Genomic DNA, 16300 nt, shown 5'->3' with positions numbered 1-16300 from the left:
TTAACATTACGAAACCTTTTGTTAACTGCCTTTGAAAACATGCACAAAACCTTTTCTGGTGAGTAAAAAAAATGGCTTACAGATTATTTCTCATTGGGAGATAGAGTACATTACAATGGGCAAACTCATATACAGTATATTGTTCTTCGTGTATGTTTCAATAGTTGAAGAGGCAATGTAGACTATCTTCTTCTTTGGCGAGTAAGATTGTCTTCCAGGAACATGGTTTTAACAATGAGTCCGTAAGTGATTGTGGAGGCCAATTCTGGATCCACACGTCCTTCCTCAGTGGGGACATTGGCTTCCAGGCGGGAGTTGATCACAGAGTGGATTTGCCAAGCGTACCTTCCTCTTGGCACGTTTCTCCCTTGCGTCCTGAGTTCGAGTGTCTTCAAAGCCCATGACACCTTTGGTAAAGGCTATTCTCCAACTGGAGCGCTCGCGGGCCCGTGTTTCCCAGTTGTCAGTGTTTATACTGCATTTTTTAAGATTTGCCTTGAGAAAGTCTTTGAACCTCTTTTGTTGACCACCAGCATTATGCTTTCCATTTTTAAGTTCAGAATAGAGTAGTTGCTTTGGAAGACAATCATCAGACATTCGCACAACATGACCAGTCCAACAAAGCTGATGTTGAAGAATCATTGCTTCAACACTGGTGATCTTTGCTTCTTCCAGTACACTGATATTAGTTCACCTGTCTTCCCAAGTGATGTGTAAAAAATTTTGGAGACACGGTTGATGGAATCTTTCAAGGAGTTGGAGATGGCGTTTATAAGTGGTCCTTGTTTCACAAGCATATAGTAAGGTTGGTAGTACAATAGCTTTGTAAACAAGCCTTAGAAGGTCCCACTCAGCCAGCGGAGAGTAAGGTTGTCTGATGGAACGACATATTGCCAAAGCTTCCCTGGCCCACCAGCCAAAAGTTCTGGCAGCATAGCTTTTCCTGTGGCGGATGGCAGAGGAAAATTGAGTGTGTTGGGTGCAATCATGGATCCATCAAATCTAAAACCACCTAATTCTGACATGCCCACACAATCAGTGGAATCAGTGTTAATTGCATCCCACTGTCATCAGTGGGGGAGGAGGAAGGGACCCCCTACCTTCCCATCCTGGCCATAGTGAAATGGCAGGACAATGGATACCATGGCTTCTGCACCCATGGGTTACTCTGCCTAAGAGTGGAACCTTTCTCCTACTGTTGGTGTGCATGCATGAAAGACATTCAGTGTCTGAATGCACTTAAATCAATTTATAGATATGTAGGAAGGTAGATTCCCATCTTATCTTTGCTCTGCTGAGAAGCCTACTCTGTCAGGTTCCTCCCTCCATCAACTGTCACCTGGCAGCCACCATTCCATCAGGTTGCAGGACAGCGAGAGATGCGAATAGTGCTGGTCCAGCCACTGGACAGAGTGAGGCAGCCACTTGAGGCAGCAGATGCTGAGGGATGACAGCAAAACCTTGGAGGGTGTAGTGTGCCAAGGTGTCTACCCTGTGCCCCTAAGATAGCCTGCTGTCAGTGAATACTTGTTCATGCCCAACTAAATTTGTATAAAGTGTATTTGCTGTTCTTGGTACAAGTGGGTTCAGTATGACTTCAGTATGATTTTGCATTTTAAGTTAATAGGTTTGTTTTATACTAGCTCCGGTTTTCTGTTTACATATGTGAGTTTGAGAGGTGTGATATTCAACTAGTTATTCTGAAGTGCATTTCTTTGTTCAGATGTGTTTAAAAGTTTTCAAGATGTTCCAGTTTTTTTTTTAAAAAAAAAAAGATACATCATGTATTCCTTTTCATATGTTTTAGATTTCCCAGCAGAATTAAAACTTTTTCCAAAATGCATTGGGAATGAACAACTATAATACACATTTTAGGGCACTTTGGAAAACCATTTCTTTTCTTCCCTCCCCCTTTTCTTCCCTTTTATTTTCTTTCATCCAGTGCTATCTCTTCCTTGTTTTGGTTATGGTGAGAAGCAACTAAGAGATCTGCAACTTTTGGCTTTTCTTTTCCTTGACCTATTTCCATTGGTCTGTAAGAACTTTGTAACCAAGAACTAGTGTCTTGATTTTTTTTCCCCCTCCCCGCAATCTCTTGTCCTCTCAAATTGTGTCTACAAAACTGAGGGCAGGGAGTGTCCCATTACGGATTTTTGTAAGACACTCCAGAAACCTCTTGTGCTGAAGAGTAAATGCAGTTCCCCTGTTTAGGCAAATGTCCAAAAATTCTGTCATGGGTCTCCAATCCATATTTCAGAGTAACACTTAAGGTTTGGATGAAAGGCTTGGCACCAACCCAGCCTTTGCTTTACCAATCTAATAGTTCATTCCTTCATGGAGTGCAACAGTTTAAGGGCCGAAAAGGCAAGGAACAGTACAGACCATGTGAGTTCTATACAAGTGTAGGTCCCAAGAGTGAAAGAACTTTGCAGGAGGCACTGGATATGTTAGGTAACAACTGGCTCGATATGAAGCAAATAAGTTCCTTTACCACAAAGACAAAGCATAAAAACACAGGCCATGAGAACTTTGAAGGAATTATGTTAGTAGCAAAGACAAATTTCCAAAATTTACCATCTGTTAATGACTCTGGACATGGAAAACTTACAAGATATGTTGAGATTGAGACCTAGTCAGAGTTGAGTGATACAGCTTTGGAAAAAACCATGGAATGGCAAATCATTTTGCTTGATGTCAGCACAAGTAAATGAAATGGTAATTAAAATCATATTTTGCAGGCATCTCACATAGGTTAAATTATGCTACATCTCCCAGTCAATTTCTCAGATATGCTGGATATGGGCAAGAATAAGGCACATACTTCCAGCTGTGGCGGAATTGCCCTCAAGTGGCAATTTTCTGAAGTGAGGTGTTGCCCATGAGTTATAAAGCAGTGTGCTCAACACACACGCCTGGTAATCTTGGCCATTAGCATCACACTCCCCCAAACCCATTTGGAGAGGTGAGCCATTGATATGGTTGCCTTGCCAATATGCTTGTCCAGCTCAGTGCTGATGAAACCCAAGTAGACAAAATCGTCTACCACCTCACCAGTGATGCTTGGAGTGCTAGCAACATCCTGACCAGGAGGCTTGTCTTCATCAGGCTGATGGCCAAACTCTCTTCAGGCTTGGGCAAAATGGTTGATGAGCTTCTAGAGTTTCCTTGGAGTGTGCTGTCAAGGCCGCATCATCTGTGAAGAGCATCCCTTCGATAGAGAGAGCAGAGCCTCTGAAGGTAGGGATGCAAGGTATATGAGCTTGTGGTACTCCTAACACCAATAAATACTTTACATTGGAGATACATGAATGCTTTCTTTGGAACTTGGGGTTGTATCCAACCAAGTTATACTCAGAGGAGACCCACTGAATTTAATGAACTGGAATAGGGCTGCCATACATCTGGAATTTCCTGGACATATCCAGGATTCGTCCTCCGAAAATAGCATCTGGGCAGAATTTTCAGAAATCAGTTTAAAAGCTGGACAATTTTGAGTGTATTTCACTTTTTGAAATACTGTATGTCAACCCTAAACTGGAAGGAAGAATTCAACAACATGCCAAGGCTGTTGATTCAACATCACCGGTCAAAATGAGCATTTTGGCTTGCCAGACAGAACAATTATCCTGATCCCTCACTCTTCTCCCTCAGCACACTGTTCTCCTGACTCCTTCTACAATCCATTTCATGGAGCCACACAGGATGGAGAGAGGAAAAACCCCAATATGCAAGCAAAGTCTTTGTGCAGGGCTTCCACTGATGAGCCTCATTTAGTTAAATCCAATCCAGAGTTTGTCATATTCTTTTCAATGGGTCTACTCTGAATAAGAGTAACAGTGAATAAAAACCCTCTATTGCTGCCCACTATTGCTGCTCCAATACTTTGGCCACCTCATGAGAAGAGAAGACTCCCTGGAAAAGACCCTGATGTTGGGAAAGATGGAGGGCACAAGGAGAAGGGGACGACAGAGGATGAGATGGTTGGATAGTGTTCTTGAAGCTACAAACATGAGCCTGACCAAACTGTGGGAGGCGGTGGAAGACAGGAGTGCCTGATGTGCTCTGGTCCATGGGGTCACGAAGAGTTGGACACAACTAAATGACTAAACAACAACAACATTGCTGCCCACTAAAGAGGCTTTGAAGAAAGACAGAATAATAAGGTGAAATACAGACTTGTGTTTTGTATCCCATTTAATTTTACTTACCTTTGTTATAAATTCTGGGGATTTCTACCATGTGGGTTTTTTACTATTTGAAGTCTCGTCTTTTACAAAATTAATAAAGGTTAATTATTTTTTAAAAGAGTAGACTAAATGCTACAAACAAACATGTTTAGTCTATATTGTTTCCTCTCCTTGTGGAAGGGCTTATAAAAATCCTTCCTGACACTTTCTTCATCAGCCATCCTGTTGGTTTTCCTGGAAGTCTCCACTGCTTTTCATACCAGTGATTATAGTTTTATTCTGGCTTGTATTTTTGGAATGGGAATTGGGAGCATGGTGTTACGGTGACTCTGGGCCATCCTACTCAGAGTAGACCCACTGAAATTAATGGACCCAACTAATTTAGGACTATTAATCTCAATGAGTCTAGTATGAGTAGTACTTAGTTGGATATGACCTTGTATGTTGCACAGATGCCCCTCTTCTTTACATGATTGTCTTCCATGCACTCTAGAATAGCCTAGGAACCCTAGGACAAAAGTGGCAACCCAACAGAGGTACTCATCTGTCACTATTGCTGTTGCAGGCTTCCCTTGTGGTTGGAATGACAAAGGATAGAGAGTTTTCTTGCCTCTTCAAATTCTCAATGGCTGACTGGTTGCCTGGGGAAAGATAAGGACAACATACAGATAATAATGCACTAAGGGTAGCAGCTGCAACCAAAGTTACCTGTGAATGGCCACATGATGAAAATAAATGATTAGGAAAGGATGCCAGCACTGAGGTGTCTTGCCATTCCCCATGTGTCAGCTAGGCTCCCTGACCAATAAATGTGATCTCAGATCTTAGGCCCCCTGGGATCTGCATCTTGTGTGGTGTAACAGTTGGAAGAGATTATATTGCCATTAAGACAATGTTTCCTGAATTTAACAGTGATCAGGACACAGGTTCAGAGCTCAGACCTGACTACTGAAGGCCATTGTGCCTGAGGCCGTTGGACAGGAACCCCCAGAGAAACCTCCCTCTGGCCCTCTAGGGCCAACAAAGCCACAGCCCAGACCCTCATGGGCATTTTCCCCTGAGCCCGGAGAACCAGATGTGTCTCTTCACACATCACCAGTCCAGGAGTGCACCAAGTAGAAGCTATGGAAGAAGAATGGCACCTGTTTTCAGGCCAGATGGTTGGCCTTTTAAGGCACTGAAATTATCTATGGGAGATAGAGTCTGGAGGAGGCAATCTGCAGACAGCGGCTAAAAAGCAATACAGTGGTACCTCGGGTTAAGTACTTAATTCGTTCAGGAGGTGCCTACTTAACCTGAAACTGTTCTTAACCTGAAGCACCACTTTAGCTAATGGGGCCTCCTGCTGCTGCCGCGCCGCCGGAGCACGATTTCTGTTCTCATCCTGAAGCAAAGTTCTTAACCTGAAGCACTATTTCTGGGTTAGCAGAGTGTGTAACCTGAAGTGTATGTAACCCGAGGTACCACTGTAGTCTGCTCTCAACATTTGCTGGAGTAAGTTGCTCACATGGGCCTCCAAACTTGCCTTTTTCACTGTGGAATCTGGCATTAGTCCAGAACACACACATTCAGTGGAGGAACCTGCATCAGAACTCTTGCTGCTAGCTACAAATTGTTTTCCTGTCACATAGCCACTTCTCCCCCATGTAAGCCCACCCACCAACTGTGCTCTAGTTAGACAGTCAGTCCTGCTGACTGTATGACCTATATAACAGGTTTAGATGGCATTAGCTACAGCTAAGTCTTCCTGAAGCTATTACAAAACTTTGGAACCACTCTCTGGGAAGAGGTCAGGAAAGTTTCTGCACTAATTAGTTACTACAATCACACTCAAATTTGTTATTATTTTTATTTTTAAAAAAAGATTTCAGAGACAGCAGCTTCTTGAAAGCTACCCATTGGTCAGAACACTACTGTGGCAGCATCATTCTCAATATGCTTTCCAACTAAACTGGACACAATGATAATTTTCTAGATACCATAATTTCCACTTCATCATTGTCTACACCAAATTTATCAAACAGTGGGCCTCAAACAGTGTCACAGTCTGCCCACTGTCTCCCTGCTTGCTGGCCCTATGCCCTAGCTGTGCTCTAACTGTTTGGTTAGATCCATGCCAGTACCAGCAACTTATTTACATACTGAGTAAGGCTTTTGACAAAGTCCCCCATGATATTCTCGCAAGGAAGCTGGTAAAATGTGGGTTGAATGAAGTACAGTAACTGTTAGGTGTATTTGTAGCTGGTTGACTGACCGAACCCAAAGAGTACTCATTCATGGTTCTTCATCATCCTGGAAAAATGTGACAAGTGGGGTGCCACAGGGCTCTGTGTCCTGGGTTCATTGTTGTTCGACAGCATTAAAAATGACTTGGATAAGGGAACTGAGGGGGTGCTCATCAAATCTGCAGATGACACCAAACTGGGAGAGGTAGCTAATGCCACAGAAGACAGAATCACAATTCAAAATGACCTTAATGGATTGGAGAACTGGCTGCAAGCTAACAAAATTAATTTCAATAGGGACAAATGTAAGGTTCTGCACTCAGGCAGGAAGAACCAGATGCACAAACATAGGATAGGGGACACCTGGCTTACTAGCAGTACTTATGAAAAAGATCTAGGGGTCTTGGTGGACTACAAGCTTAACGTGAGTCAACAAACAGTGTGATGCTGCAGCAAAAAAAGCTAATGCTATTCTAGGCTGCATCACCAAAAGTATAGTGTCCAGATCAAGGGAAATAATAGTACCGCTCTATTCTGCCTTAGTCAGACCACACTTGGAATACTTTGTCCAATTCTGGGCTCCACAATTTAGGAAGGATGTTGACAAGCTGGAGCGTGTGCAGAGGAGGACAACCAAGATGATCAAGGGTCTGGAAACTAAGGCTTATGAGGAGTGCTTGAAGGAGCTGGGTATGTTTAGCCTGGAAAACAGGAGACTTATAGAAGGTATGATAGCCATCTTCAAATATCTTAAGGGCTGTCACATGGAGGAGGGAGCATGCTTGTTTTATCCTGCTCTGGAGAGTAGGACTCAAACCAATGGCTTCAAGTTACAAAAAAGGAGATTCCAACTAAACATTCAGGGGGAAACTTTCTGACAGTGAGCTGTTCAGCAGTGGAACAGATTGGACTCTCTTTCCTTGGAAGTTTTTAAACAGAGGTTGGATGGCCATCTGTCATGGATGCTGTAGCTGAGATTCCTGCATTGCAGGGGGTTGGACTAGATGACCCTGGGGTCCCTTCCAACTCTAAGATTCTATGAGTAAAGGTGGTGGACAGAGAAATTCAGGGGAACATTCAGGAAGATATGTCTCCCCACTCTGAGGAGAAAGGACCCGAGGTGGTGTTGAAAGAAATAAGAAATAAAAGGTTAATAGTTAATTGTTGCTGTTGTTTAGTCATTTAGTCATGTCCGACTCTTCATGACCCCATGAACCAGAGCACGCCAGGCACTCCTGTTTTCCACTGCCTCCCGCAGTTTGGTCAAACTCATGCTGGTAGTTTCGAGAACACTGTCCAACCATCTCGTCCTCTGTTGTCCCCTTCTCCTTGTGCCCTCCATCTTTCCCAACATCAGGGTCTTTTCCAGGGAGTCTTCTCTTCTCATGAGGTGGCCAAGTATCTGTCCTTCCAGTGAGCACTCAGGGCTGATTTCCTTCAGAATGGATAGGTTTGATCTTCTTGCAGTCCATGGGACTCTCAAGAGTCTCCTCCAGCACCATACCAACCAATTAATTAATTAATTAACTAAGTGAGAATAGAGGGAAACTGTTGTAGGAGGAAGAGGTGAATGTAAAGGGGCCAGGGAAGAAGAATGAATGAGAAAGTTAGGGGGGGTGGAGATAAGGGACAAGTTGTATGTGCAAGGAGAATGGGGGGGAGGAATTCAGGAGAAGGGTAAAATTACTTTGAAAGGAAGGGTCATGGGGAGAAAAAGAAGACGAAGCAACAACATGTGGGAAGATTAATGGAGAGTAATAAGTGGAAACTAGGTAGGGAAGGAGAGAAGCAGAAAAACAAACCTTTTTAAAAACCTTATTTAAAAATAAATAAATAAAAGTGGATCCCATAAAATAGGTTGTGCTAAATCCCAGGTCTCCAGATGTTGAAGACTATTCACTCATAGTTAAAGGTAAGACAATATAAACAGAAATGTTGACATTTTCGGCCACAGCCAACATTATGCAGGACATCTTCTGTGACTTTACAAAGTGGTATCTGAATGATAGATGTCATTGCAAATATGTGTTTATCCCTGGAGGAGCCAGTGTGGTTTGATGGTTACAGTGTTGGAGACCAACCTGGGAGATCAAGGTTCAATTTTTATTTCAACAAAATTTGTATACCTCTTAAGTCCAAATAAAACTTGCAAGTGCGTATAAAATATGCATTAAATCCCAAATCAGCCATGAAGCTCACTGGGTGACCTTGGGCCGGTCTCTGTCTCTCAGCTATCTCACAGCGATGTGTTGAGGACAAATTGGGAAATGAAAGAGCTATGATGCCACCTTGAGCTCTGTGAAGAAGAGGAGAGATATAAATGGAGTGAATAAATAAATAATAATATTCACACTTTACATGCTTATTTTTATTAGTTCTTAAAATAACAAACAAAAGACATGAGTTATTGCAAATATTACCATCAGTATTCAAGCAAAAGAAAACAATACCATCTGACAACATAACCATCAAAAGTTTCATTCCAAAAGGAAATTAAAATTGCCCAATCAATACATTATCTCTTGCCTGGATGGAATATGTTAATTTATTGTCATGTGCAATATTTTTAAAATATTCTGACTAGAGGTAGTAGTCCAATACATTGCAATCAACATTTTCACTCCTATCAAAATATTGGTAACTATTTCCACATTCACATATATCCATGTATCCTTCCAAACATTTTAAAAGTCAATTTACTGGATTTCTTGGAATTGAGTATCCAACAATTTGCTTATTATTTTCTAAGGCTTGCCACCAGAAACCATGGATTTTATAATCTCCTCGATACATGTGTAGACAATCTGCAAGGGAAGCTACACCTCCAGCAATTATTATTAGACAGGTTATATATAGGTTTCAATTTGCAAGGCATCAAATACCATTCATGCAATGTCTTGCAATAGTTTTCTTTCAAATGCATTGACAAAAAGTCAAATCTCTGTGTTTCTTTCACATTTTCAGGATTCAGCATGCTTCTCAGGCATAAGAAACTCTCCTGATAAAAATCACAATCTTTTCATGTTCTCTTGAAAGCAGACACACAAACCCATTAAGTTGTGAGCACCGAGCCGGCTAAGTGCTATATAATACACTAAACACTACATTGCCCTTCTACAACCCATCCAAAAAAAAAGAAGAAAAAGCTATTACTTCTTATATGCTGGAAATCAATTACAAGATGGAAATTGAAATCATTTTAGTTATTGTGTGCCTATCACTTTTGCTCCATGATGATTGCAAATCTCTTGCAAAATAAAATGCACTTACAAGCTTTCGTCAGTTTTGTACAGCTTAACATCTATAGCAGTAACTAGTCCAACAGCTCCTCTTACTTGCAGGCCCCAGAATACTTAAACCCTGGTGAAATATTGCAAAACAAGCCATCCAGGTACAATGCAATTCCCTTGCTAGCTTTCCCTCCTTTACAATCCTTTCCTCTTAGGATTTCCAAAGGTTGGTATTACTACATGTGGGGCTGGAAAACTCCCTAACGTCTAATACTGTAATTTTACATCTGACATAAAAGCCAAACAGAGACTATCTCTAGACAGAAGATTATAGCTTACAACAGTTCAGTCAAATTCAGACAGTCACTCCTCACTGTGAGTATAAGGCTGAGCCACGTTTCTACGCATGTGATCCATTATAGCAGAGTGGAGGAAAACTGGTATTTTTCTGCTAAGGCTTCAATCCTATTCACATTTGTCTGGGAGTATATTGAACTCAATGGGACTTACCTCTGACTAAAAATATGATGGGGGGAAATACATAAAACCCATCACACACACCCCCAGGGTATATCACTCCCTGAAATTCATGGATGGCATCTAAAATTATGAAATAAAACCAAAAGCTTTAATTCATTAGTTTATACTTAACATTAAGCTAGTGCATATTGGTATATTTATTTATTTATTCTAAAAATTAAGCTACTCACACTGCAATCCTGTGCACACTTACCTGAGAATTAAAGCCATTGAACGTATTGGGACTGCTAAACAAACATGCATAGGACTGTGTTGATTAAGTTTTTAAATTGGATTTTTGATCAGCTATCCCTTTTGACTGGTTCCCTGGCTTATCAGTGGCCCTCAAGATGTTGTTGGACTCAAACTCCCATTAGTTGCAGTTGGTATAGCATATGGCCCGAGATGAGAGATGGGAGTCCTACAACAACTGGAGGAAGATAGGTTTCCCATCTCTAATCTATAATCTGCCCCCAAGGTTTGCAAATTCCTCCAAACCGAGCAGCTTCAAGATGGGCAGTTGTGTTTATAGAGTACCAGTTGATGACCCATCCGATTCTAAATAATGGTTCCCAATAATGATCTTTGTAAGTGTTATGTACTGAGTTGAATAGGATCCAAACTGCAGCAGTCTGATTGGTCCTAGAACAATAGGATTCAGAATGCAGCAGTCTGATTGGTCCTAGAACAATGCAGCAGTATGATTGGTTGGAAGGAACCACCCAATCATGCTCCAGATAGAAGTGAATCCACAACCTGATTGGCTTACAGTAGAATTCCGGAATTAGCCAATCATGTGCAGCCCATTGTGTAAATAATGTATATAAAGCAGATACCTTGAGGGGACTTTCATTCATTCCTCCTCACCACTATGAGCTGAATAAAGAGCATGAAATCACTTTGCGACTCTGAGTATATTTCACTGGCGACGAGGATGGGATCCCGCTGAGCTGACTGCCACACACAGCACCGCAGTACCGCCACCTGCCGCACCGCTGCCTCGCACCGTGTATCCAGGCTTCAGCTCTGGGACACAAGGAACTCAGAATGGCAACCGACAGCAGCTTCTCACCGTTCAACCCAGCATCTGGAGACTGGGAAGCGTACGCCTCCCGTTTCACCTTCCTCCTAGAAGCCAAAGGGGTCACCAATGAAGAAGACGCCAAGAAGAGGGCAATATTATTCAGCGTCTGCGGAGAGGAGACGTTTGAAATCGCCCGGGCTCTCCTTGCGCCTGAAGACGTTGCTACTGTTCCATACAAAACAATAATGGAACAGCTGAAGGGGCACTTTTCGCCACAGCCCTCAGTGGTGGCTCGTCGAAATGCCTTCTACGCAAAGCGGCAAGCCCCTGGGGAAACCATAACTGGGTTTGTGACCTCTCTCCGCCAAGCTGCCCAGTTCTGCAACTTCTCAGAGCTGGAGAACATGCTTCGTGACCGCCTCGTCGGTGGCCTGAAGGATGAGAAGCTGCAACGACGCCTCTATGCTAAGAAGAACCTAACGTTCCAGGTCGCTCTGGAGGAGGCCCTGGCAACGGAAGCTGCCGAGAGGTCGACGCAAGAGGCACGGCCGAGCCAGCCGTCCCAACCGAGGGTCCACCATGAAGACCTCACCGACGACTCAGGATCCAACAGGGAGGAGGTGCACCGAGTACAGCAGCGCACTCAAGCAGCCCACATACCACAGCTGCCTCGATGAGAAGGAGGGAACTGCGCAAGCTGTGGAGAAAGTCACGAGAGGAGGACCTGCCGTTTCCGCAACACAGAGTGCAGGCAGTGCAGAAAATTGGGACACATCGCCCGGGTGTGTCGGGCTCGGCCCACCCGACGCCAGGCATCAGATGACCAATCCAAGGGTCCCGGGGCCCAACGCACCAAGGCAACTCGACGGAGCTCACGGACTTCCAGGTATACCAGTTGCCCCACCCCAACATAGAGAAAATTTATGTAGAGGTACAGATAGAGGGGGGCCCATGCCGCATGGAGCTTGACACGGGTTCAACTCTATCCATAATCTCGGCAAGGACCTTAAGGAAACTGTGTCCTACTGGGGGTCCCAAACTCAGGCCGGCCCCATTCACCCTCCGGGACTTCCAGAAATGTAAGGTCCCCACAATGGGGGTGGGGACCTGCAGGGTGCAGTACCGAGGGCGGACGCGGCAACTGGACTTGCTTGTGGTCAAGGGCCCCTACATTAGCTTACTGGGATTGGCATGGTTTGGACCACTGGGGCTAGCCGTCACCCTTCACGATTGCCAGACCCTCCTTGTCGATTTGCAAGTAGTTCCGCATCTGTGCAGACTACAAATGTACCATAAACAAGGCCCTCACGGCCCATGCATACCCAGTGCCAGTGGTCAGCCATGTCCTTGCTACCCTGGCTGGGTCGAAAATTTTTGGCAAGCTGGACCTGGCCCAAGCATATCAACAGCTGCCAGTAGATGAGGCCACAGCAGAGGCACAGACGATTGTGACGCACAGAGGAGCGTTCAGGGTAAAGCGGCTGCAATTCGGTGTCAGCGTGGCACCAGGCATATTCCAGAATCTAATGGACTCTCTCCTTAAAGGGATTCCTGGTGTCACCCCCTTCTTCGATGATGTGTTGATTGCCGGGCCCACACCCGAGGAGTTTGAGGACTGCCTCCGCACCATTCTGCACCGTTTCCAGACGGCGGGTCTCAAGGTGAAGCGGGAAAAATGTCTACTAGGAGTGCCTCAGGTGGACTTTCTGGGATTTATGGTGGACACAGAAGGGGTCCACCTGACTGGGGACAAGGTACGGGCCATTTGTGATGCCCCAGCGCCCAAGAACAAGACTGAACTTCAGGCCTTCTTGGGACTATTGAACTTTTACCATTCCTTCCTTCCCCACAAGGCGGCGGTAGCGGAGCCCCTACACAGACTCCTGGACAAGCGGGCCCCTTGGGTGTGGGGCCAGCGCCAGGAGGCCGCATTCCAGGCAGTCAAGGACTTGCTTGTCTCAAACTTGGTCTTGGCACACTTCGACAAGAGGCTGCCGGTGGTGCTAGCATGCGACGCCTCGCCCTATGGCATTGGCGCTGTCCTGGGACACCAACTCCCGGATGGAAGAGAGGTACCGATGGCATACTTTTCCCAGACACTCAACGTAACCACTCGCAAATCGACAAGGAGGGTCTGGCAATCGTGAAGGGAGTAAAAAAATTCCATGATTTCTTGTACGGGCAGCCCTTCACCATGGTGACTGACCACAAGCCGTTGCTTGGCTTGTTTGCCCCCAAAAAGCAGACCCCCCAAGTGCTGTCTCCTCGCGTCCTCAGGTGGTCATTTTTCCTTGCCAGCTACCAGTATGCACTGATTCACCGCCCTGGGAAGGCGATGGGCCATGTGGACGCCCTCAGCAGGCTACCACTACCGGAAACAGGCCCTGACCCAGCACCTGCACAAGAGGTTATGAGCCTGGAGCTGCTTCCCGAGCGCCCCATTCAGGCACAAGAAGTTGCACACCATTCCAAGAAAGATAGGGTCATCTCCCGGGTCCTGGACTGGGTGTGGAGGGGATGGCCCAGCAGCAGCCCTGGGCCAGAATTCGCCGGCTACACAACCCGCAAACATGAACTGTCGGCCCACAAGGGGTGCCTGTTATGGGGAAGCAGAGTCGTTGTTCCCCAGCCCCTCCGCAAAAGGGTCCTCACAGCCCTACACGAGACACACCCAGGGGTAGTAAGAATGAAGGCCCTTGCCAGGAGTTATGTGTGGTGGCCGGGGATCGACGGAGAGATAGAGGCCTGGGTCAAACACTGCCAGGCCTGCCAAGAATCCTGCCCAGATCCCCCAAGGGCCCCAGTCCAGTCCTGGGAGTCCGCCCGAGCACCATGGTCACGCCTGCATGTGGACTTCGCTGGCCCCTTTCAGGGGAAAACATTCTTCATAGTAGTGGACTCCTACACCAAATGGCTGGAAGTCGCACTGGTACCGTCCACTTCTACGTCCGCAGCCATCCGGGTACTACGCAGGCTGTTTGCAACCCACGGGCTCCCTGACACTCTCGTCTCAGACAACGGGATTGCATTTACGTCAGGAGAATTCCAAACCTTCACAGCGCAGAATGCCATCCGCCACATCCGTTCGGCGCCATTCCACCCTGCCACCAATGGCCAAGCAGAACGCATGGTGCGGACCACCAAGGACACCCTTCGCCGCATGACGCAAGGGGATTGGGAGTACCGCCTTGCCACATTCCTTCTAGCACAGCACAGCACCCCCAGCTCAACGACTGGCCGGAGCCCTGCTGAACTACTAATGGGCCGGCGCCTTGCAATCAGATTGGACCGCCTTCACCCCGATAGAGCTCAGGATGAGGTAGTGGTGGGGGAAGGCAGGAACCCCTGGACCTTCGAGGCCCAGGCCCCAGTGTATGCAAAGAATTTTGGGGCGGGCCCTGCATGGGTACCCGCCACAGTCACCAGGGTCACTGGCCCCGTGTCGTACGAGGTGCTAACAGATGGGGGGCAATGCTGGCGCCGCCACTGCGACCAGATACGGCGACGATTCCCGGAAGAAAACCAGGAGGAGGAGGACAGGTCAGAGGAGTCCCAAGGGAACAGTGGGGCAGTGAGGCCCATAGAGCAGCAGGGGCAAGCAGGAGAGGCAGAATCAGTAAATACAGAGAGGACCCGTGAGGCCGAAAGGACACTGGAACCAGAACCACGACTGAGCGAGCCGGTTGCGCCAGACCATACAGCCCCATCACAGCCAGTATCCTTGGAACACGAGCCAGAACCTGAACCCCGGACCAGGGAACACCACAGGCCGCAACGCACACGTAGGCCGCCGGCGTACCTTGAGGACTATGAATGCAACCTCCCGGGCAGGACTGGAACTTAGAGGGGAGGGGTGTTATGTACTGAGTTGAATAGGATCCAAACTGCAGCAATCTGATTGGTCCTAGAACAATAGGATCCAAAAGGCAGCAGTCTGATTGGTCCTAGAACAATAGGATTCAGAATGCAGCAGTCTGATTGGTCCTAGAACAATGCAGCAGTCTGATTGGTTGGCAGGAACCACCCAATCATGCTCCAGATAGAAGTGAATCCACAACCTGATTGGCTTACAGTAGAATTCCGGAATTAGCCAATCATGTGCAGCCCATTGTGTAAATAATGTATATAAAGCAGATACCTTGAGGGGACTTTCATTCATTCCTCCTCACCACTATGAGCTGAATAAAGAGCATGAAATCACTTTGCGACTCTGAGTATATTTCAGTAAGTATGACCACAGATTTATACAAACTGTTGCCACAAAGTGGCAATTGTAACCAATAATGCTTTGGTCAGGCATTTCTTCGTCCAAAGGATTGCTTAGGCATCATTCTGCATCAGTAACTCCCATACATAAGAAGCAACGCTGGAGCTTTATTCAAGCAGCAGACTTAGAATGTGTCTCCAAACAGCAAAGCATAACCATGCACACTTATCAAACAAAGGACCCTGCATGTCTGAACCAGGCATCATAGATTCAACAGTACAGAAGCTTTCAAATCTCCTCGCACACAATTGTTTTTCAGTGTAGTTAACACATTCAACAGTGAATTCTTAAGGAAGTACTGTAATCAAGTTATAGAAAATCAAACACAGCAGGTGGTGGTGCATGGTCGTTCTTCTTAGCTAGTAGAGGAATGAGACTGTGATTTTATAATTGTTGGAAGACGCCCAGAGTGGCTGAGGCAATCCAGTCAGATGGGTGACATATCAACAGTAAATTATTATTATTATTATTATTATTATTATTATTATTATTATTATTACTACTACTACTACTACTACTACAGTATTAGCATGCTAACTAGTCATGGGATGCCTGTAATTATTTTCTTCTCTAAATCCCTTTTCCTTTTCTAAGCCCAAAAACAAGGACTATCTTATAATGGTGTTTGCATTTGTAAGCTTCTTTGAGAGCCCTTTTTTCAGCATAAACTTGAGTGAAAACCTATTTCCAACACCTTCCATGGCAGGCACAGATTGTGAGGAATGAGTAGTAATTTTTACATGAATGTGTTTAAGATATGGTTACCAAAAGTCCCCGTTTCCCAGGGACAGTCCCCAAATTTATCGCTGGAATGTCCCCGGATTTCATTTAATGTCCCCGGATTTATA

General features: G+C 45.5%; 1 protein-coding gene across 1 annotated transcript; it reads left to right on the top strand.

Moving 5' to 3' along the window:
• The first annotated feature begins 13311 nt into the window (after nucleotides 1–13311).
• Nucleotides 13312–15811, top strand: LOC128411590 (uncharacterized protein K02A2.6-like). Its single transcript, XM_053384028.1, has 2 exons — nucleotides 13312–14512; nucleotides 15712–15811. The coding sequence occupies exons 1-2, from the start codon at nucleotides 13380–13382 to the stop codon at nucleotides 15809–15811; spliced, it is 1233 nt and encodes a 410-aa protein (XP_053240003.1). The 5' UTR covers nucleotides 13312–13379.
• The last annotated feature ends 489 nt before the right edge of the window (nucleotides 15812–16300 follow it).

The sequence above is a fragment of the Podarcis raffonei genome, chromosome 3 (genome assembly GCF_027172205.1).
Source record: "Podarcis raffonei isolate rPodRaf1 chromosome 3, rPodRaf1.pri, whole genome shotgun sequence".
Classification (NCBI taxonomy): Eukaryota; Metazoa; Chordata; class Lepidosauria; order Squamata; family Lacertidae; genus Podarcis; species Podarcis raffonei.
The sequence above is the reverse complement of the archived record's forward strand: the minus strand, read 5'-3'. Positions and strand labels throughout refer to the sequence as shown.

Bases quoted from the DNA above. Each gene is read 5' to 3' on its own strand.
- LOC128411590 (XM_053384028.1), top strand. From the start codon at position 13,380: ATGGTGACTGACCACAAGCCGTTGCTTGGCTTGTTTGCCCCCAAAAAG. The intron at 14,513-15,711 runs GGGGGAAGGCAG...ATTGTTTTTCAG, and splicing joins GCTCAGGATGAGGTAGTGGT to TGTAGTTAACACATTCAACA.